Source organism: Phocoena phocoena, chromosome 13, assembly GCF_963924675.1.
Source record: "Phocoena phocoena chromosome 13, mPhoPho1.1, whole genome shotgun sequence".
In the NCBI taxonomy this organism is placed as follows: domain Eukaryota; kingdom Metazoa; phylum Chordata; class Mammalia; order Artiodactyla; family Phocoenidae; genus Phocoena; species Phocoena phocoena.
This window is the reverse complement of record NC_089231.1, coordinates 12,771,016-12,793,029: the sequence shown is the minus strand read 5'-3', so window position 1 is coordinate 12,793,029 and position 22,014 is coordinate 12,771,016. Positions and strand designations below refer to the sequence as shown.

General features: G+C 43.4%; 1 protein-coding gene across 1 annotated transcript in view; it reads right to left on the bottom strand.

The window, feature by feature from the left end:
* The window catches only part of BCL2 (BCL2 apoptosis regulator), a 176,147-nt gene extending 159,218 nt beyond the window's left edge, over positions 1-16,929 (bottom strand). Inside the window, exon 1 of the mRNA XM_065889734.1 lies at positions 16,363-16,929. Coding sequence (XP_065745806.1) covers positions 16,363-16,929 — 567 coding nt within the window. The remainder of the gene's footprint in view (positions 1-16,362) is intronic.
* Between the last annotated feature and the right edge of the window lie 5,085 nt (positions 16,930-22,014).

Here is a 22,014-nt window from a genome sequence, read left to right as displayed (position 1 = left end):
AGCCAAATATTAAATGCTCACATTAACCGGACAAAGCGTGTTTAGCTACTGATTTGCAGTGACAGCTTGTGTTATTCTCACACACAGGCCAAGCATGAAATAGAAAACTAATAACCCCTTAAGTGTATTCTCAAAGTATCATTTATGGGAAAGAAAACTACATTCAAAGGAAACTTGTGCAATGGCTGTCATTTTTTTTCCCCTGAGCCGCAAGCTGTTACAAAGCAGGGAAGCTCATTTTCTCACGGATCCGGAGGAGCTCAAGAATCCCACTGTCACTGGATGGATTCATTAAGAAGGAATCTGGCAGCAGCATAGGGGACAGATACTTTGGAGAACGGGCCAATTATCTGGGTGTCCTTTATAATCTGAAGTTTCTGAACTCACTCATAGATAAGCCACTTGAAGAGGGTCTGGCAGTGGTAACATAATGCACAGATGGCCACGGAAGAAACGACAGGGAAGAATGGAAGATGGGGGAGAAAAGAGAATTTGCTTGTGGTTTCATTCATGGGGACAGATCTGTAAGCTGACACATCCCTCTTTTGAAAAAGTCTCTGGAGAAGTATGGTCAAGCTTCATTACAAGTAAACAAATCATACAATCTTTCTCCAACAGATGACAAATGATGAGCAACGATGCTTTTGAGTTTGCTTCATGCCAAGGAACGAGGATTCTCAAAATGCAAATTCCACCAGTTCTTAACCACAAAAAGGCTGTGATGCTTGCTTCAACCAGAACAGAGAACTTAGTCCAAAGCTGCCAGGACAGTGGTTTGCTCCGTGCCACCCTTGGTGGTCTTCTTTTTGGTCAGTGTCTGCAGAAATGAAATCCTAGGTTCTCTTTCTTCTGGGAACACAGAGCTGCACCGACTCCCACCTTGTAATGGCTGCTTGTTTTTAGGGGAGAATAACTAGGGGACCATTTATCCTTGTGACTTTTATGCTATAGTTCTTTTATACTTTAGCTACAACAATAATAAGAGAGGAAAAACCACTTTGAACAAGCCCTGCTATTTTTAATGATAAGATAAAAAAATAATGAATAATTTTAGATGTCAAGACTTTGACTGTCTGAACTGGGCCTGAGACGAGAAACACGAGAATTGAGAGCAACTGCACACATATATGCAGACTGTGTGCACGTATTTTTTGTATAAACAGAAACAATGTGACAATCAATGGGCTAGTCTCTAACATTAGCATTAAGGACTTTCATGAAAGTTGAATGTTTATTATAAAACAACATCTAGAAGATTCCTTTTCAGGTATGAATGACAAACTTTTTCAATTCAATGGTGAAGGATGAAATCAAAACACTTCAGGCATTTTTCTTTGTTCATTGCTACTAAGTATTAATGGATCAGTGGGATGGGACATTTGGAACATATATGTCCATATAATGGGATGTTATAGAGTGGGACACATACTCTATTTAATAAGTGGGGTGGGACATTAGTTGGTTAGGGCGAGTTTGATTTCCAAAGTGATCATAATCCATTTATTCAATCAACAATCATTCTGTGCACCTATTATCTACTATGCTGGGTGCAGGTTAAATGTAATAGGAGGACTATTTTTTTTAATTAATTTATTTTTTGGCGGCGGCACTCGGCATGTGGGATCTTAGTTCCCCAACCAGGGATCGAACCCACGCCCCCTGCAGTGGAACCTCGGAGTCTTTACCACTGGACCGCCAGGGAAGTCCCAGGACTATTTTATTAAGTAAGGAAGTGCCAGTGAAAGAGAAAACCTTGACTGTTTAAGACTCCTACAAAGGGAGGACACTATTAGGAGGTTGAAACGACACGAATCTGACTCAAGGTGAATTATCTTTTAAGTAGGCAAACTGGTTGTGGGGAACCAAGCTCTGAACAGTAAAACTTCAAGTTAATTCACCTTCATTCAATCCACAGAAGTCCTCAGAGGACTTTGGGGGAAAGGCGGTGTAGAAACAGCAGTAATAAAAGAAGGTAGAATCAGCAGGGGCAGCTAGGACCACTTTTGGAAATAAAGAGGAAAATGGGAAATCTACATGGTCTGGGGAAAAGGCATAGGGTATTCCTGCCCCAGCTTCTCTCTTCTAGATCCTTAAGACCAACTGCTGTTGGGCATTTCCACTTGGATATCCTATTGGGAGCTCAAGCCGAAAATGTCCAAATTAAGTTCATCACGTGTATCCCACAAAACAGTCATTGTTCTTATCTTTCCTTTCTCTCTGAAGGACAGTATCATTTTTTGAGCCAGCTGGGTTTTGAACTTGTGTCCTCTGCTTCTTTCCCTCCCTCATTTCTCACGTTCAATCTGTTCTCAGTCCTTTGGGTCCACTTCTCCACCAGCCCCCCACACCTGTCCCCATTCCCCCACTGCCATGGATCCAACTTCCTGCCTGGCCTCCCACTGTCCAGCCTCAGTCATTGTCAATCTTCCACAAGCCCACACATCCCACCTTGTCTCAGAATCCTTTCGATATCCTTTTAACATCTACCAAGTTAAACACCAACCTCTCAACTTAGGGCCAGTCTTATCTCACCAGAGATCTCTCAGACCCAGCAACGCCTCATGCATTCCTGCCTGCTCTCCAGCCCAGCTACCTGGAATGCCCTCTCCCCATATCTCCCAACTATTATCTCCTGCATAAAGCTCTTCCAGATCCCCTTCTAGCTGGCCTGGATCGCTCTGTCCACTAAAGTGTGTAAAGGATTACAGCACTTTACACAGTACTTGTCTTAGTCTCACTATTGCTAGGCAAGTTCCTTAGAGGCAAAGGTTAAAGTCCACATTTTTCACTCAAGTGAAACATCTGGCATAGAGCTTTGCACATAGTAGGCCCTCAATAAACATTTTCTCAAGGGAAAAAGGTAGTGTGCATGCTCTACAAAATAACAAGATATTTATAATACTTTCCGTTCCCATCACTGTCCTGGTTGCTAGGAACACCTTGGGGTTAAGATTTGCAAACAACTGCTCATTTTCCTTGATTAAGACTTCTTATTGTTTTCTCCTTTTTTTTTTTTGAAGGGATTATTTATTTGTTTGTTTGTTTATTTATGGCTGTATTGGGTCTTCGTTGCTGCATGCACGCTCTCTCTAGTTGAGGTGAGCAGGGGCTACTCTTCGTTGTGGTGCGCGGGTTTCTCATTGCAGTGGCTTCTCGTTGTGGAGCACAGGCTCTAAGCGCACAGGCTTCAGTACTTGTGGCACGCGGGCTCAGTAGTTGTGACTCATGGGCTCTAGAGCACAGGCTCAGTAGTTGTGGCACACGGGCTTATTTGCTCCGTGGCATGTGGGATCTTCCCGAACCAGGGCTTGAACCTGGGCCCCTGCACTGGCAGGCAGATTCTTATCACATTGTTTTCTTCCTATACTGTCACTTAAATATTTAGTAAGTGGCTGTGCATCATTATACTTAAAATTTTTTTAGAAAATAGCTCTAAACCACCTCTAACAGTTTTCAGCTTTAAAAAGAGAGAGAGAGAGAGAGAGGTAGATAGACACATATCCCAGCAGGAATTCATAAAGAAAATAGCTAGGAGAGACTTTCAAGATGGCGGAGGAATAAGACGTGGCGATCACCTTCCTCCCAACAAATACATCAGAAATACATCTACACGTGGAACAACTCCTACAGAACACCTACTAAATGCTGGCAGAAGACCTCAGACTTCCCAAAGGCAAGAAACTCCCCACATACCTGGCCGTGTGGCTGACAGGGTCTTGGTGCTCCGGCGGGGTGTCAGGCCTGTACCTCTGAGGTGGGAGAGCCGAGTTCAGGACACTGGTCCACAAGAGACCTCCCAGCTCCACATAATATCAAATGGTGAAAGCTCTCCCAGAGACCTCCATCTCAATGCTGAGACCCAGCTCCACTCAAAGACCAGCAAACTACAGTAATAGACACCCTATGCCAAACAACTAGCAAGACAGGAATACAACCCCACCCATTAGCAGTGAGGCTGCCTAAAATCATAATAAGATCACACACACCCCAAAACACACCACTGGACGCGGTCCTGCCCACCAGAAAGACAAGATCCAGCCTCATCCACCAGAACACAGGCACCAGTCCCCTCCACCAGGAAGCCGACACAACCCACTGAACCAACCTTACCCACTGGGGGCAGGCACCAAAAACAGTAGGAACTACGAACCTGCAGCCTGAGAAAAGGAGACCCCAAACACAGTAAGTTAAGCAAAATGAGAAGACAGAGAAACACACAGCAGATGAAGGAGCAAGGTAAAAACCCACCAGACCTAACAAATGAAGAGGAAATAGGCAGTCTACCTGAAAAAGAATTCAGAGTAATGATAGTAAAGATAATCCAAAATCTTGGAAATAGAATGGAGAAAATACAAGAAACATTTAACAAGGACCAAGAAGAACTAATGAGCAAACAAACAGTGATGAACAACACAGTAAGTGAAATTAAAAATTCTCTAGAAGGAATCAATAACAGAATAACTGAGGCATAAGAACGGATAAGTGACCTGGAAAATAAAATAGTGGAAATAACTACCACAGAGCAGAATAAAGAAAAGAGAATGAAAAGAATTGAGGACAGTCTCAGAGATCTCTGGGACAACGTTAAACGCACCAACATTCGAATTATAGGGGTCCCAGAAGAGGAAGAGGAGAAGAAAGGGACTGAGAAAATATTTGAAGAGATAATAGTTGAAAACTTCCCTAACATGGGAAAGGAAATAGTGTATCAAGTCCAGGAAGCGCAGAGAGTCCAATACAGTATAAACCCAAGGAGAAACATGCCAAAACACATATTAATCAAACTATCAAAAATCACCTACAAAGAAAAAATATTAAAAGCAGCAAGGGAAAAACAACAAATAAAATACAAGAGAACCCCCATAAGGTTAACAGCTGATCTTTCAGCAGAAACTCGGCAAGCCAGAAGGGAGTGGCATGACATATTTAAAGTGATGAAAGGGAAAAACCTACAACCAAGATTACTCTACCCAGCAAGGATCTCATTCAGATACAATGGAGAAATTAAAACCTTTACAGACAAGCAAAAGCTAAGGGAATTCAGCACCACCAAACCAGCTTTACAACAAATGCTAAAGGAACTTCTCTAGGCAGGAAACACAAGAGAAGGAAAAGACCTACAATAACAAACCCAACACAATTAAGAAAATGGGAATAGGAACATACAAATCGATAACTACCTTAAATGTAAATGGATTAAATGTTCCAACCAAAAGACATAGACTGGCTGAATGGATACAAAAACAAGACCCATATATATGCTGTCTACAAGAGACCCACATCAGACCTAGGGACACATACAGACTGAAAGTGAGGGGATGGAAAAAGATATTGCATGCAAATGGAAATCAAAAGAAAGCTGGAGTAGCATTTCTTGTATCAGACAAAATAGAGTTAAAAATAAAGACTATTACAAGAGACTAAGAAGGACACTACATAATGATCAAGGTATCAATCCAAGAAGAAGATATAACAATTGTAAATATTTATGCACCCAACATAGGAACACCTCAATACATAAGGCAAATGCTAACAGCCATAAAAGGGGAAAGCGACAGTAACACAATCATAGTAGGGATCTTTAACACCCCACTTTCACCAATGGACAGATCATCCAAAATGAAAATAGATAAGGAAACACAAGCATTAAACAATACATTAAACAAGATGGATTTAATTGCTATTTATAGGACATTCCATCCAAAAACAACAGAATACACTTTCTTCTCAATTGCTCATGGAACATTCTCCAGGATAGATCATATCTTGGGTCACAAATCAAGCCTTGGTAAATCTGGGAAAATTGAAATCCCATCAAGTATCTTTTCGGACCACAACGCTATGAGACTAGGTATCAACTACAGGAAAAAATCTGTAAAAATTACAAACACATGGAGGCTAAACAATACACTACTAAATAACCAAGAGATCACTAAAGAAATCAGAGAAAATAAAAAAATACCCAGAAACAAATGACAATGAAAACACGACGACCCAAAACCTATGGGATGCAGCAAAAACAGTTCTCAGAGGGAAGTTTATAGTAATACAATCCTACCTCAAGAAACAAGAAACATCTCAAATAAACAACCTAACCTTATACCTAAAGCAATTAGAAAAAGAAGAACAAAAAAGCCCCAAAGTTAGCAGAAGGAAAGAAATCATAAAGATCAGATAAGAAATAAATGAAAAAGAAATGAAGGAAACAATAGCAAAGATCAATAAAAGTAAAAGACGGTTCTTTGAGAAGAAAAACAAAATTTATAAACTATTAGCCAGACTCATCAAGAAAAAAAGGGAGAATACTCAAATCAACAGAATTAGAAATGAAAAAGGAGAAGTAACAACTGACACTGCAGAAATACAAAGGATCATGAAAGATTACTACAAGCAACTCTATGCCAATAAAATGGACAACGTGGAAGAAATGGACAAATTCTTCGAAAAGCACAACCTTCTGAGGCTGAACAAGGAATAAACAGAATAAACAAGCACTGAAATTGAGACTGTGTTTAAAAATCTTCCAACAAACAAAAGCCCAGGACCAGATGGCTTCACAGGAGAATTCTATCAAACATTTAGAGAAGAGCTAACACCTATCCTTCTCAAACTCTTTCAAAATATAGCAGAGGGAGGAACACTCTCAAACTCATTCTACGAGGCCATCATCACTCTGATACCAAAACCAGACAAAGATGTCACAAAGAAAGAAAGCTACAGGCCAATATCACTGATGAACATAGATGCAAAAATCCTCAACAAAATACTAGCAAACAGAATCCAACAGCATATTAAAAGGATCATACACCATGATCAAGTGGGGTTTATCCCAGGAATGCAAGGATTCTTCAATACATGAAAATCAATCAACATGATACACCATATTAACAAATTAAAGGAGAAAAACCATATGATCATCTCAAGAGATGCAGAAAAAGCTTTTGACAAAATTCAACATCCATTTATGATAGAAACCCTCCAGAAAGCAGGCACAGAGGGAACTTACCTGAATATAGTAAAGGCCATATATGACAAATCCACAGCCAACATCGTTCTCAATGGTGAAAAACTGATACCATTCCCTCTAAGATCAGGAACAAGACAAGGCTGTCCACTCTCACTGTTATTATTCAACACAGTTTTGGAAGTTTTAGCCACAGCAATCAGAGAAGAAAAATAAATAAAAGGAATCCAAATTGGAAAAGAAGTAAAGCTGTCACTGTTTGCAGATGACATGATACTATACATAGAGAATCCTAACAATGCTACCAGAAAAGCACTAGAGCTAATCAATAAAGGTGGTAAAGTAGCAGGAGACAAAATTAATGCACAGAAATCTCTTGCATTCCTATACACTAATGATGAAAAATCTGAAAGAGAAATTAAGGGAACACTCCCATTTACCACTGCAACAAAAAGAATAAAATATCCAGGAATAAACCTACCTAAGGACACAAAAGGCTTGAATGCAAAAAATTATAAGACACTGATGAAAGAAATTAAAGATGATACAAACAGACGGAGAGATAAACCATGTTCTTGGATTGGAAGAATCAATATTGTGAAAATGACTATACTACCCAAAGCAATCTACAGATTCAATGCAATCCCTATCAAACTACCAGTGGCATTTTTCACAGAACTAGAACAAAAAATTTCACAATTTGTATGGAAACACAAAAGACCCCGAATAGCCAAAGCAAGCTTGAGAAAGGAAAACAGAGCTGGAGGAATCAGGCTCCTTGACTTCAGACTATACTACAAAGCTACAGTAATCAAAACAGTATAGTACTGGCACAAAACCAGAAATATAGATCAATGGAACAGGATAGAAAGCCCAGAGATAAACCCACGCACATATGGTCACCTTGTCTTTGATAATGGATGCAAGAATATACAATAGTGAAAAGACAGCCTCTTCAACAAGTGGTGCTGGGAAAACTGGACAGCTACATGTAAAAGAATGAAATTAGAACACTCCCTAACACCACACCCAAAAATAAACTCAAAATGGATTAAAGACTTAAATGTAAGGCCAGACACTATAAAACTCTTAGAGGAAAACATAGGCAGAATACTCTATGACATAAATCACAGCAAGATCCTTTTTGACCCACCTCCTAAAGAAATGGATATAAAAACAGAAATAAACAAATAGGACCTAATGAAACTTAAAACCTTTTGCACAGCAAAGGAACCCATAAATAAGACGAAAAGACAACCCTCAGAATGGGAGAAAATATTTGCAAATGAAGCAACTGACAAAGGATTAATCTCCAACATTTACAAGCAGCTTATGTACCTGAATATCAAAAAAACAAACAACCCAATCCCAAAATGGGCAGAAGACCTAAGTAGACATTTCTCCAAAGAAGATATCCAGATTGCCAACAAACACATGAAGAGATGCTCAACATCACTAATCATTAGAGAAATGCAAATCAAATCTACAATAAGGTATCACCTCACACCAGTCAGAATGGCCATCATCAAAATATCTACAAACAATAAATGCTGGAGAGGGTGCGGAGAAAAGGGAACCCTCTTGCACTGTTGGTGGGAATGTAAATTGATACAGCCCCTATGGAGAACAGTATGGAGGTTCCTTAAAAAACTAAAAATAGGGCTTCCCTGGTGGCGCAGTGGTTGAGAGTCCGCCTGCTGATGCAGGGGATGTGGGTTCGTTCCCCGGTCTGGGAAGATCCTACATGCCGCAGAGCGTCTGGGCCCGTGAGCCATGGCCCCTGAGCCTGCGCGTCCGGAGCCTGTGCTCCGCAACAGGAGAGGCCACAGCAGTGAGAGACCTGTGTACCGCAAAAAAAAAAAAAAAAAAAAAAACCTAAAAATAGAACTACCATATGACCCCGCAATGCCACTACTGGGCATATACCCTGAGAAAACCATAATTCAAAAAGAGTCATGTACCACAATGTTCATTGCAGCTCTGTTTACAATAGCCGGGACATGGATGCAACCTAAGTGTCCATCAACAGATGAATGGATAAAGAAGATGTGGCACATATATACAATGGAATATTACTCAGCCGTAAAATGAAATGAAATTGAGTTATCTGTAGTGAGGTGGATGGACCTAGAGTCTGTCATACAGAGTGAAGTAAGTCAGAAAGAGAAAAACAAATACCGTATGCTAACACATCTACATGGAATCTAAGAAAAAAAAAAAAAAAGGTCATGAAGTACCCAGGGGTAAGATGGGAATAAAGACACAGACCTACTAGACTAGAGCATGGACTTGAGGATGTGGGGAGGGGGAAGGGTAAGCGATGACAAAGTGAGAGAGCGGCATGGACATATATACACTACCAAAGGTAAAATAGATGGCTAGTGGGAAGCAGCCGCATAGCACAGGGAGATCAGCTCGGTGCTTTGTGACCACCTAGAGGGGTGGGATGCGGGGGTGGGAGGGAGGGAGACTCAAGAGGGAAGAGATATGGGAACATATGTATACGTATAGCTGATTCACTTTGTTATAAAGCAGAAACTAACACACCATTGTAAAGCAATTATACTCCAATAAAGATGTTAAAAAAAAAAAGGGAAAATAGCTAGGAGATAGTCCTGAAATTTTAGACTTACAGGTGCCAACTGGTATCCTTTATAGACTTTCTTTTTTTCCAAAGAGATAAAATATCAATATGTAAAGATGATGATATAATTTGTAATTAATTTTATTCCTATGCTAATTGTAAGAAGGCACTGAACTAAGAAGACTAAGTTTTTGTCCCATATTCCCTTTGAAAATTCTAATGCATCTCAGTAGAATATTCGGCTGCAATTGAATTTCAAAGGTAATACATAGGTATGACATTCATCGTACTGCAAAGCAGAAGAAATCTTAGTATTTGTGTAGAAGAGTTAGAAAAAGTCAAGAAAAGACAACCTGCAACACTCATGCCTTGTTTGGTGCTCCAAGCCTTAGAAGTCATAAACTCTCCATATTCTTTCACAGCTTAAGAAAAGACAGTTAAAAAATAGAGAAATACAGTCATTGGAACTGTCACAAGAAAGATGTATTGGTCTCAATGGTAAAATCTCCCTTGGAAAATTTAAGCTTCACTTGACACAGTGGGTCCTTGGGCTAGTTTCAGGAGACAGGGTAGGAAGGAGAGTGGGGGCAGTCATAAGCTTCTGACTCATTACGCTGAAGCTCCAGAGAGCTGATTAGCCAATTATTAACTAAAAATGGAATACGGCTCCATCCCTGAAATTCTGAAGGCAAAACAAGGAGCAGAATGGAAATACTGATGCCAGTGAAATTGCTCGTAGAATTTGGTCCATCGCCTAAGAAAATCAGCCAAGTAGCCCTTAGTGCTTTTGTAACTGCTACCAGTGGCCATGCCAGCATGTCAGGGAGATTCTCTTTCTAACGTGTTTAAGAGGGCGTTTGGGGAAGTAATCTTTAGTATAAGCTATTTTAGTTGTTTAGTTAGTCAAACTTTATCTAAGGCTAGAGTATAACCCTCACTCTACTCTCACATTGCAGAGATCAGAGCTAGTACAAACTCTTCCAGCAGATTTTATGTTTTCCCTGCACAGCGTTGGAATTTATGATCTCTGGAGGGAAAGCATCATATCTGATGACAGAATTTTTCCTTGCCCGGTTGCCTGTAGCAAGATTGGAGTAAGGGTTATAATATTCCAGCTTGGGCAGACCCCTTTTCTGCCCCCTCTTGCTGGTTATCTAGACATAATGCTCTTTCCTTTAGGTGAATCCCACCCTTAACATGTTGGAAGGTGACAAGGAGCTACCCCTTGAAGGTCTCCCTGTGGTGGGGTGATGGGCAGGTAGGGGTCAGTGATGGAGGCTGGCGGGAGTGGGGAGGGTCCCGGACGAGAAAGCCCACACGGCTTTGGAGAAACAATCATTCCGTCATCATTCTCACTGAAGGACAGCTGGGTTTATCTTTTGTCTGGCAAATAAAGAGCAGAGAAATCGTGTTGGCACTACAAAATCGAGCACAGATCAGAACACGCAGCAATCTACGAAAATACTTTTAGAAATGAAAATGGCTTTGTCGTAACTTCAAAAGTTTAACAACCTCCATTTAGAGAAAGAGGACCACGCATAAAAGCTGTTAGATGGTAAACACCTGCTCTTCAGGAACACAAATGTCTCAGTGGACTAGGAATTTCTATAAGCAGCGTTTTGGAAGAGAAGCCTCTTAATAAACAGAACAGTGCTAGAACCTAAAACCAAACCAAAACAAAAGGTTTTGTTTTAATCTCTCCCCTGTTCTGGTTCAAATCGACTTGGACTTGTCTGCATGCCAGAATGATTTAAGAAAGATAGTTCTTCAAATTAATCTATTCTAATCAACCTCATCAGTCTCGGGTGTCTTTTACCAAAAAAAAAAATTAATGAAATACTTTAAAAACTGCAGGCTAGTGTTTATTAAGTCTTCATAATATGTAGAAAGAGCACCTAATGGGTAAATATTTACCGAGGGAACTCCCCCTGCCTTTCAGTTCTCTTAAGCGTACGTCCGTGTAACATAGTATTTTTTAAATCATCTATATTTCTCTTCCTAGTTAAATCAGGCCTAATGCACACATGAACAACCATATGGTTAGAAATAACTTTTTCAGACAAAGATTGAAGTGTATGCAAAATAACACATCCTTAGGGTTTTGTTTTGTTTTGTTTTGTTTCTTCTTTTTCCCTCTAAATCTGAGAGTTTAGAATCATTTTATCAGGCTGTGTGGCAACTGGGTTCACAACGACATCTCCAGCCCTGGCCTGTGAGGGCCTCCAGGGCAGGGGGAAAAGCCTTCCTCCCTGGACCCCCAAACTAACCCAGGGCCGGGCACATAGAAGACTTGCAGTCATGTTTGTTGAATAACTGTCTCCGTCCTTGGCTGACTCTCATCGTTAACCGCGTTTCAACGTCAAGCACTGATTTTGTTTGAATTGAACCTCAAATACGATATATCTCTGTGGGAAAAAAAAAACCTTTTTACTTGTACACTACAAATACAGTGTTGTTTTTGCAGCACAAATGCACTTCTGCTGAAATACTGCTTTGCTAAAGTCTTGGTGAAGACATGATGGATGACCTCAGATATGGGTGCGGGGACGTGCTGAGTGGGAGAGACCACCATTAATACACATAGCACCCACACACCTGCTTTATGAGTGGGTTTATCATCCTCCAAAGAGCTGACTAGGACTGGGAGTTGAGATAAAGAAAAACTATTTAAGAGTTTGTCTTAAAAGAAAAAAAAATCTGTGGCTTTCTGTTACCTGGTGTGCTGTGTAGTCTAATAACATTTAGCAATTCTGAAATGTACCAGTTCAATCAAGGATTGCTAAAGAGATCAATCAGTTCTCACTAGAAAGCACAGCTAAAAGTAACAGGATGCACAGAAGAAAGCCATGTTTTCCACCAACATTAAACAGCAACAAAGGCCCTAAAACAGAAAAGAGAACTGAGTGAACTATAAAATTTTACAAAAGTCCCCCAAAGCAATCACTCAACAGCACATAACTGCAAACTCTAGGAGCAATAATGTATCTTTCTCTACAAAATAAATTACTGAAAGGGGTCATGTGATTCTTAGCAGGCAGGAAGATGCACTTTCCCAAGGAAAGTTCATCATTAAATATATTATTTAAGACTGGATCATCTTCAGGCTATTTGTAATCCTATCATTTTGCTGCCAAAATTAGCTATAAGCAGCTGAAACTCAGCCACTAGAAAACTGATGCTTTTTCATGTATTTTGTACACTGGCCTGAGAAGAGTATTGCTTTCCAGTTAATCAAACGTTTGGGTGGATGTGGACTATGTACAGAAAAGAGAAACTGCTTGCTGACCAACTAATAAAAAGGAAGCCAACCTCTACTGGATGTGGAGAAGTAAGTTCCTGTCTTCCTAAACCACAAAGACCAAATGACAAACACACAAAAGAAGTCGCACCACCATGTCGTCAACAGAATGAACCCAATATCCAAGTTATGGCATGTCATTCTTGCAGCTGTCAAACATATCACTCTCTCCTAAGACATGAGGCGAAATGTTGTCACATTTCTCAGTTCGGAGGGCGCGATCAATGTTCATTCACCATCAACTTCCCCAAATCTCAACCCTCTGCTTGCAAGAGCCCCTTGGTCGTGAAGCGGTCTCAGGGCCCCTAAACTCATTTACAGAATTTGAACTGTGTAACAAGGGGATCAAACAATACCAAATGGAGCTATTAAAAGAGCTAAATTTCCTGTCTTTAACTGGAGTAGAAAAGCTATCTTACTTTCATGGGGTCTGTAATGCCAACACAAATTGTATAGCTACCACCCAAAACATTCTTGAGAGGATGGAGCTTATAACAATTTCTCTCCTGTCTCTCTTGCATTCCAGTCTATTTCTTCCAGGGGTCAGATCACTCTAGCGGACACATGGGAAATATTCAGCATCCTAGGTAATATTATGGACCCATGGGGCCACTGGAAAGGTACACTGTAGGATCCATCCCAGATTGCCGTTTTTCCTAAAAGGCGTCCACGAGAATCGATGGTCGGTGAGGGCGGCCAGCATCTCTAACTCTCACGTGCACACAAACACCTGTAGACGTGCGAACCACAGATTCTGACTCAGAAGCTCTGGGGCGGGACCTGAGACTCTGCATCTCTAAGAAGCTCCCAGGTGACGCCCAGGCTGCTGGTCCCTGAGCCACACTTGGAGTGGCAGGGTCTCAGACATCTAGAACTGCCTCCCTCTGGAAGCCTTCTTCAGACTTAGGAATAAAGCCATACTCCACCCCACCGCCAACTTCTTCTTTAGTCTTTATATAATTTGTAGACTTCTAGGACCATCTCTCAGACACCTATCATCCAAGGCCCTGCTTTCTCCAAGTTATGGAACATGGAATGCAAACTGTTTTTCCTCGGCCTCAGAAGTAGCAGCAGCAAAGAAGAAAAATGTGACTTAGAATCTAAAGCCCCCATAAGAATAGATTCAGTAGATGAGCTGATCCACCAAGCCCTGTAAACAGTACAAGTACAACCTTGTCCAACGTTAAAAGAATGTGCTAGCTCTCTTCTGAAGTTTTACCATCCTTACTGAGTCCTTTACACTGCAAGACGCAACATATTATTAGAGACGCAACACTGATTGGTGCAAATTTGGAGGAAAATCTGTCTGTATGCCAAACACTTAAAATAAAAATGTAGGTTCGTGATGCACCTTTGAAAGGATAAGTACGTCAGGCTCTCGAGTACTACCACTTTTATTATTCCAAAGTGGACATTTATGATTGCATTTCCTGATACATACTTTTTTTTTTTGCCAAAGTCCTCTGCTTTCCTAGTCATCCATCTATATGTTGTCCTGAAAGCTACACATTTTACCATCAGCTATTTGTGCTTCTATATGATTTATTTTTACTATAAGAGGTTTTGTCCAAAAAAAGTTTATCATGTGCTACGGTACGTCATTGTGGTTTGGCATCATAAAATGTAGCCTCTACATTTATCAACCTCAGATACCTGTTGACCACAAAGATAGGTTCTACTAAGAAAACTCTATTTTGAAAGGAGGAAAAGGTGAGCCTTCACTTAAAAAGAAAATTCAACTGTATGAGATGTTAATATACCACAACTCGACAATAAAGATCAAGATTATATCTTAATTTCTATCATAAACATATGTCTCCATTTCCCATCTTTTTATTAAATTACTTGACACATGACAGTTACCACTATGGATTTCTTTCAACTAGAAAGAAAATTTTTAAAATTATTTTCACAAAAATATGTAATAGTCAAACTGTTATATTAGCTCTACTTTGGTCTTAAAATGATTCTTTTGGCGTCTGGAAGTCCCTACCTCTTTGGTTATGGTGGTTAAAAATAAAACCACCTACTTAACCAAACATTTAACAAAAATATTCTTTACACACTTCACTGAATTCTTCAAGAATTACTAAAGGTCTGATAATATGAGATCTCGAAAAACAAACAATTCACAAAAGCATTTAAATTTTAGAGATTAAATGGGGATGTTTTACTTTTAAACACTGAACAGTGGCATCAATATTTTGTCAACTTTGGTCAAGTAGGATCAGATGTTCATGTCAGTCATCTACTTTTCTTGGCCTTTTCTCTTTTTGGCCCCTTACCATTAACACACTTTGTAAACTGTAGTAAAGTATGTAACGTGCTTCTTGAAATCGAATACACCTGTAGTGACTTCTAAGCTGTTTGCTCCTGTTAGGTCCTATAAAATAATAACATTAGTAATTCTCCCTAGAGACTGTGAAAGGAAGCCCTGAATTGTATCCTTTTTCAAAGACAGCTCTTCAGATTAAAAGGCAAGAATTAATTCCTCTTGCACTTTTTCACAAATTAATCACTTCAGATATAAAGTATAGATGTCAATTACACTTCTTCAGTCTTAGGATCTGTAACCCTCCCCCAAAGAACCACACACACAAAAAGAACTTTATGGCGACATGATAGAGGCTCTATCTAGCACAACAGTACCAGAAAAAAAACAGTTCACAGATGTTCTTCAAAAATACAGGCATCAATCACTTCAGCTAAAGCCAGAATCCACAGCTACGAATCAATTCTTCTACACTTTATATAGATACTCTAGGTGCAAGTTTTGCCAGCAGAGGGGACCACCAAATCACGTGGATTCTAGGCGGTGAAAAGTAGAAGATACTAAAATTCCAGTAAACCTCAAAATCACACACAATTTATAGAAATAGAACACAAGGTACGCAGCCAATGCAAATTCTGTCACAGCCTACCTCTTTACAAACATCCAGGTGTTCCAGGGAAAGGGGCTACACTGGTTTTCCTCTTTGGGTAGATCTTACCAAGTGAGTCAGAAAAGGCATGCCCTTGGTCCCCTGGGGGAGTCTGCTCTTCCAACTGGACGGTTCTCAAATTTTAGTACAAAGAAGAAACCCCCAGGGGAGCTTATTTCTGATGCGGATTGCCAGGACACAGCCTGGCATCTAGTTTATGAGTTGTCCCTGAAATGTCCCATTTCAACAGGCTACTCAGGCCAGGTACCGTGATGAGGGGGATCCTTGGACCCCCAGTTTGAGAAACCCTGAAGGGATGCCATTTACCCCAAGATCCTACTGAACAGCAAAGGCTGGATCTTTGAACCTCAATGTCTGGCAAGCAAGGGAAACAATTTTGCCGGGAAGCAATGATCACAGTTGGGTTGGCAGGGAGACCTCTGTACAGGGAAAGAGGGAGGGAAGCCACAACCCTGATATTATTTCATTGGCTTATCGGTCTACCTTGGCCCAGTAGCCCACCCAGACTCCAACCTCCGCATCACAGACCCGAGAGGTCCAGCCCAGACTCACATTCAATCAGACATGCACCTACCCAGCCTCCGTTATCCTGGATCCAGGTGTGCAGGTGTCGGTTCAGGTACTCAGTCATCCACAGGGCGATGTTGTCCACCAGGGGGGACATCTCCCGGTTGACGCTCTCCACACACATGACCCCACCGAACTCAAAGAAGGCCACGATCCTCCCCCAGTTTACTCCATCCCTGAAGAGCTCCTCCACCACCGTGGCAAAGCGTCCCCTCGCGGTGAAGGGCGTCAGGTGCAGCTGGCTGGACATCTCGGCGAAGTCGCGGCGGTAGCGACGAGAAAAATCATCACCGGCCTGGCGCAGGGTCAGGTGGACCACAGGTGGCACGGGGCTGAGCGCAGGCCCCCTGGCGGGGGCGGCGGGAGCGGTCTGGGGCGGCGGCGGGGAGGTCCTGGATGGCGCTGGGGTGCTCCCAGGCTGGGAGGAGAAGATGCCCGGCGCGGGGGCGGCCCCCGGGGACGTGGCGCCCGCGTCTCCGGCATCCCACTCGTAGCCCCTCTGCGACAGCTTATAGTGGATGTACTTCATCACTATCTCCCGGTTATCATACCCTGTTCTCCCAGCGTGCGCCATCCTTCCCCCACGGAAAAGCAGCCGGGTACCAACAGCACCTCTCGCCCCCGCTTCCCGCCCCACGGCCCCGCACGAGAGAAGAATAGTTATAATCCAGCTATTTTATTGGATGTGCTTTGCATTCTTGGATGAGGGGGTGTCTTCAGTCACGCGGAACACTTGATTCTGGTGTTTCCCTCTTGGCATGAGATGCAGGAAATTTTTATTTAAATTCCTTTCGGATCTTTATTTCATGAGGCACATTATTAATTATTGTTAATATCAGTCTACTTCCTCCGTGATGCTGAAAGGTTAAAAAAACTAATCAGTCAAAATCAGGTGCATTTCCCTTTATACAGTGGGTGAAAGCAGGGCACACACACTACAAGTTACACAGCTAAAAATAATATAATAAACTGCCTGGAAATTAAACTTACTCGAATGTACTTAAAGTTAAAATCTCAACTGTTTCCACTGAAAGTTACATGAAACCCATTTCCTGTGCAAAGAACTTACTTGTATTTTTTCAGGACAGCATGATCCTCTGTCAAGTTTCCTTTTCTGTGAAAACAAATGCATAAGGCAAAGATTCCATCAATCTTCAGGACTCTCCAGTGATAGCTGCTGTGAAACTTCCAAATGAATCAGGAGTTGGGGGCGGAGGGTGTAAAAATTAGGAGAATTTCCAGTTTGATTCCCAGACTTCTTCACAGAAATGTCAATCCGTAGGAATCCCAACCGGAGATCTCAAGAGCACGAGCAAAGAAAGGCAGCGGCGGCGGCAGATGAATTACAATTTTCAGTCCAGTATTTGCAGAAGTCCTGTGATTTTCCCCCTCTCGGCAATTTACACGCGCACACACACGCGCGGGCACAGACATGGATCTCTGTCCGCGGGACCGCTTCACGCCTCCACAGGAGAGAGACAGGGACCGGGGGCCGGTGGACGAGCCGGGGCCGGGGGCAGGAATCCTCCTCTGATTAAACTCCGAACAGCGAATGCATTTTCCGAAAAGCTGCTTGATAAATGAAGGCTGGACGCGCCCGGCCCGCCGGTGCCGAGCGCGAGAAGCCCGCGCTGTGTGTGGTGCGGCGAGGGCTGGGGAGAAGGACGTGGTGGGGGAGGGCTTTATTTTTTCCCTCTTTTCCTAAAAAGGATGACTGCTACGAAGTTCTCCCCCCTGGACCCCCTCTTCCGCTGCACCCCACCGGCGCACCCCGCCTCCGGGCTGCGCACCCTTTCTCCTCCTCCTGTCCTGCGCGGCGGCGCTGGCGGCGCCCGCCTTCCCCCGCGCTCCCGCCGCGCACCCGCTCCGGGAGATGACGGCCGCGCCGGCGGGGAGGGCCCGGCGCCCGGCACCTTCGCTGGCGGCTGCGGCGGCGGCGGCGGCTCGGCGGGGAAACCGAGAGCGGCGGGCGGGAGCGCGGCGGGCGGGGGCGGGGGCGGGCGCGAGGAGGAAGGGGGCGGGCGCGGCGCGGGGGGGCCTGGCCTCTTCATTCTCCTCTCGAACCGACTGGTTTCCTGTTCGTACGTCACACGGTTCATTCAAAAAAAGAAGAAAGAAAGAGCCCTCCTCGGTGCCGCCCCGCCGCCCCCTCCGCCCCCTCCGCGCCCTCCGCCCCGCTCCCCTTGCCGGGTTAAAGGAGCCGCGGCCGGCCCGGGAGTGGCGCGCCCCGCCGGGGACTCATGGCGCGCAGGCCCGCGGCCGGGGCGGGAGCGCCCGGGACGGCCCCCGCCTGCTGCGCCCGCCCGCTGGGCCCGGCCGGTGGGTGGCGCGGGCGGCGCAGGCCTCCCGCGCGGCCGCGGCGCGGTGGGTGTGCCAGGGGCCTCGTCGGGCCTGCGGCGGGCCCGGCGCGCGCTCGGAGGCTCCGGGGCCCGCGAGGGGCCGGGGGCGCCCGGGGAGCCGCACGCGGCCGGTCGGGCGGCTGCCGGGGCCAGGAGCTGGAGGGGACGCCGACAAAAAAAGCGCTGGAAGAGCGCCGGGAATCGCTTCGACCCTTCCTAGCCGTGCGCGCGCGGGGTGTGTGTGTGTGTGTGTGTGTGTGTGTGTGTCCGCGTCCACACATCGTGTTACCAAGGACTTCGACCGTTTCTAGCCGTGCGCGCGCGCGGTGTGTGCGTGCGTGTGTGTGTGTCCACACATCGTGTTACCAGGGGCCTCAGCGCTGCCCTCCCATCAAGAGAGGCGACGCTGCACGTTCATCCGCGAGGGAAGCCCCAAGCATCGTGTTTACGTGCAAGCTGCTTCCTAGGTGTCCACGCACAACATACACTCCGGAGACACCATCCGTGACCGAGGCCACACAGAGCTCTCGGTGGCGCGGCCGAGGGATTAGTGAGGGATACCAAGGGCTTTCGAGTGGTAAAGTAAATGCTTTTCCTCTGCTCCTAACAATTTCGGTACTGGGTGAGGGCTGGACGCCACTGGGGGCTACAGGGCAACTTTCAGGCACGCAGACCCCCAGCCAGGGTGGGTGGGTTTCTAAAGGCCTCCGCGGTCGCCTAGCAGCCAATCTTAGATGTTCGCACCTTCTCGAGTTATCTATACATACACAAACCTATATATTACACATACATATGTACACATTTTTTATAAAAAATTCACCAGGATGAATAGCTCCCAGGAGAAAAGCACATAGGGCAAACAAGTTGCATGTGTTTATTTTTATCTCTAAGAGTCTGACAAATAAAGTGCCAGGAAAAAATTAGCACGGCAGCTTACCTAATAGGACTCAAGTACAAACATATAGGGACACTGGCCTGTTGAGGTCATAGAAACATGACAAGTGAGTACTGCCATGTGTACAAATATGTTCTCACACTATATTTTGTCTCTTTCCTAGTCTAAAATCAAAGCATTCATTCTGTGGCAAAATAAGCACGGCAAATTATTTTCATTTCTTCATTTTATCAAATACAATCGGCCAACATGCCAACCTCTTGCATATAGGAATGGGTGCCTGGTACAAATGTCTTATCCAGGCAAGAGGGAATGAAGGAAGGTGGTCCTTCTCACCTTCCAACTGCTGTAACAAAGTCCCCTTTTATCCATGGCAGTGGCAGGGAGGTGTGCTGGCCTGGAGAGAGACACTGGGTATAGAATGACCTGGATATATGTTTTCACAGAATAGCAGAAGCCCGTATTAATGCCACACACCATGGTTTAGGGATCTCCTCAGAACCTTGTCCTAACCCCCCAAAATTACTTAAGAGGAATTGAAAGGCTTAGTGCTTGAGACCTAGCATGTCAGTGAGGAAATGAGAGGCCAGAGCTGGAAAAAAGACTGTACTTCTGCAAAGAGGGAGACCAGAAGGAAACAGATATCCCATTCCCAGAAAAAGGAAAGCTGCCTTTTTTTCTCCTTTACTCCACAGAGCCTCACTTTACAGATTCCTCCACACTTAAGTGGCATCTTGACCATAACCAAACATTCTCCAGACAGGTCTGCATTATTCCTTGACTAAGGCTATATATTCCCTAGGAATGTTCTAGATACTCTTTCAATCAAAAGAGTGAAACCGTTCCTCCATTCAGATTGCATGCTTATTAGAGTCCACCCAAAATGTAAGGACAAGTATTCCTTGGAGGTGTGTGACTTAACTATTTGTGAGTATTGGTGAGCTAGCGGAGGGAGCACTGGTCTAAGTCAGGAGTTCTAGGTGCGAATCTAGAGACCTTCCGATAACCTCCAAAATGTAGGCACTGTGGGCTTTTCACTTCCCAAGATGTCTTCCACTTAGAGCCAATGGATGGTCCTTTTCGTGGTTTTGCCTGGCTGGCTTCTAGCAGTAGGGTGGCACCGGGAAGAGAAAAGAACAAGATGCAGGGAACGGAGATTGTACCAAGGGTCTGAAAGGCCTGTGTTTCCCTTCTTTATTCTCCAATCTGCCAAACAAAAAGCTTTTTATTGCCAGTTTTTGCCACCTACTGGTTGATGTTTAACAGTATCATTCAGAAGGTTCTCTTCATCCATCACCAATATAAATCTTCCCAAAGTTTATGAAATTCAAAAAGGACATTATTCTAACCTGAACATAAATACTAATATTTAATATAGGTATATATCAAATCTTCCCAACTATTAAAATTTTTATTTAAAACAAGGATAGAAATACAGTGTTTACTGAGAGGGAACTGACAACTAATAGGTCAGATGAAAGAGTTAAAAATATAAAACATGACCCCAAACCATTTAGGCAAACTGACGTGAAAATAAATCCATCAACAAAATGAACTGAGTAGGGAGAGTAAAAACAAGCAGATAGCCTGCATAAAAGAAAAAGAAACTGCTTAAAAAATAACATCCCACAGGCCTAGATAAGCAATCCAAAACACTAATTTCCAATTTCAAGTTATCTTCTACATTATTGTTTCCAACTTTATTGAGATATAATTGACATAAGTATCTTATATACTACAAACTCTTATGTTAAATAGGGCCATATGCTTTAAGACAGTTTACACATGTTGTTGGCAAACATTATAAAATAATGTTATTATTATAATACTAATTCCCTATTAGCATTAGTTACTAGTAATACTAACAGTAGTACTGTTCCTGACTCATTTCTGCTCCAGAGCCCCTCTTCTGTAAGTGTGATCGCATCCAAGTAATCCACTGTGTGCTCTCAAACCATCCTTGTCCTCATCAGGAAACTCTTTTACCAAATCTAAACCAACAAGCCTTGGTTTAACTGAAAAACCCACCTGGCTAATTTTTGGTGGGTCCTAAGCCTCAAAAAAATGTTTGGAATCATTAAGCAACAACTTTTTTTTTTTTTTTTTTCCGATACGCGGGCCTCTCACTGTTGTGGCCTCTCCCGTTGCGGAGCACAGGCTCTGGACGCGCAGGCTCAGCCGCCATGGTTCACGGGCCCAGCCGCTCCACGGCATGTGGGATCCTCCTGGACCGGGAAATGAACCCGTGTCCCCTGTATCGGCAGGCGGACTCTCAACCACTGCACCACCAGGGAAGCCCCAAGCAACAACTTTTGAAACCAAGCAACGAAGTGCAGGGAAGTCATTCTGTTGCGAAAGTTTAACAGCCAGCAAATAACGTTTACGTGTGGTTTACAAAGGAAAGCACAATAAACTCACTCGTGGC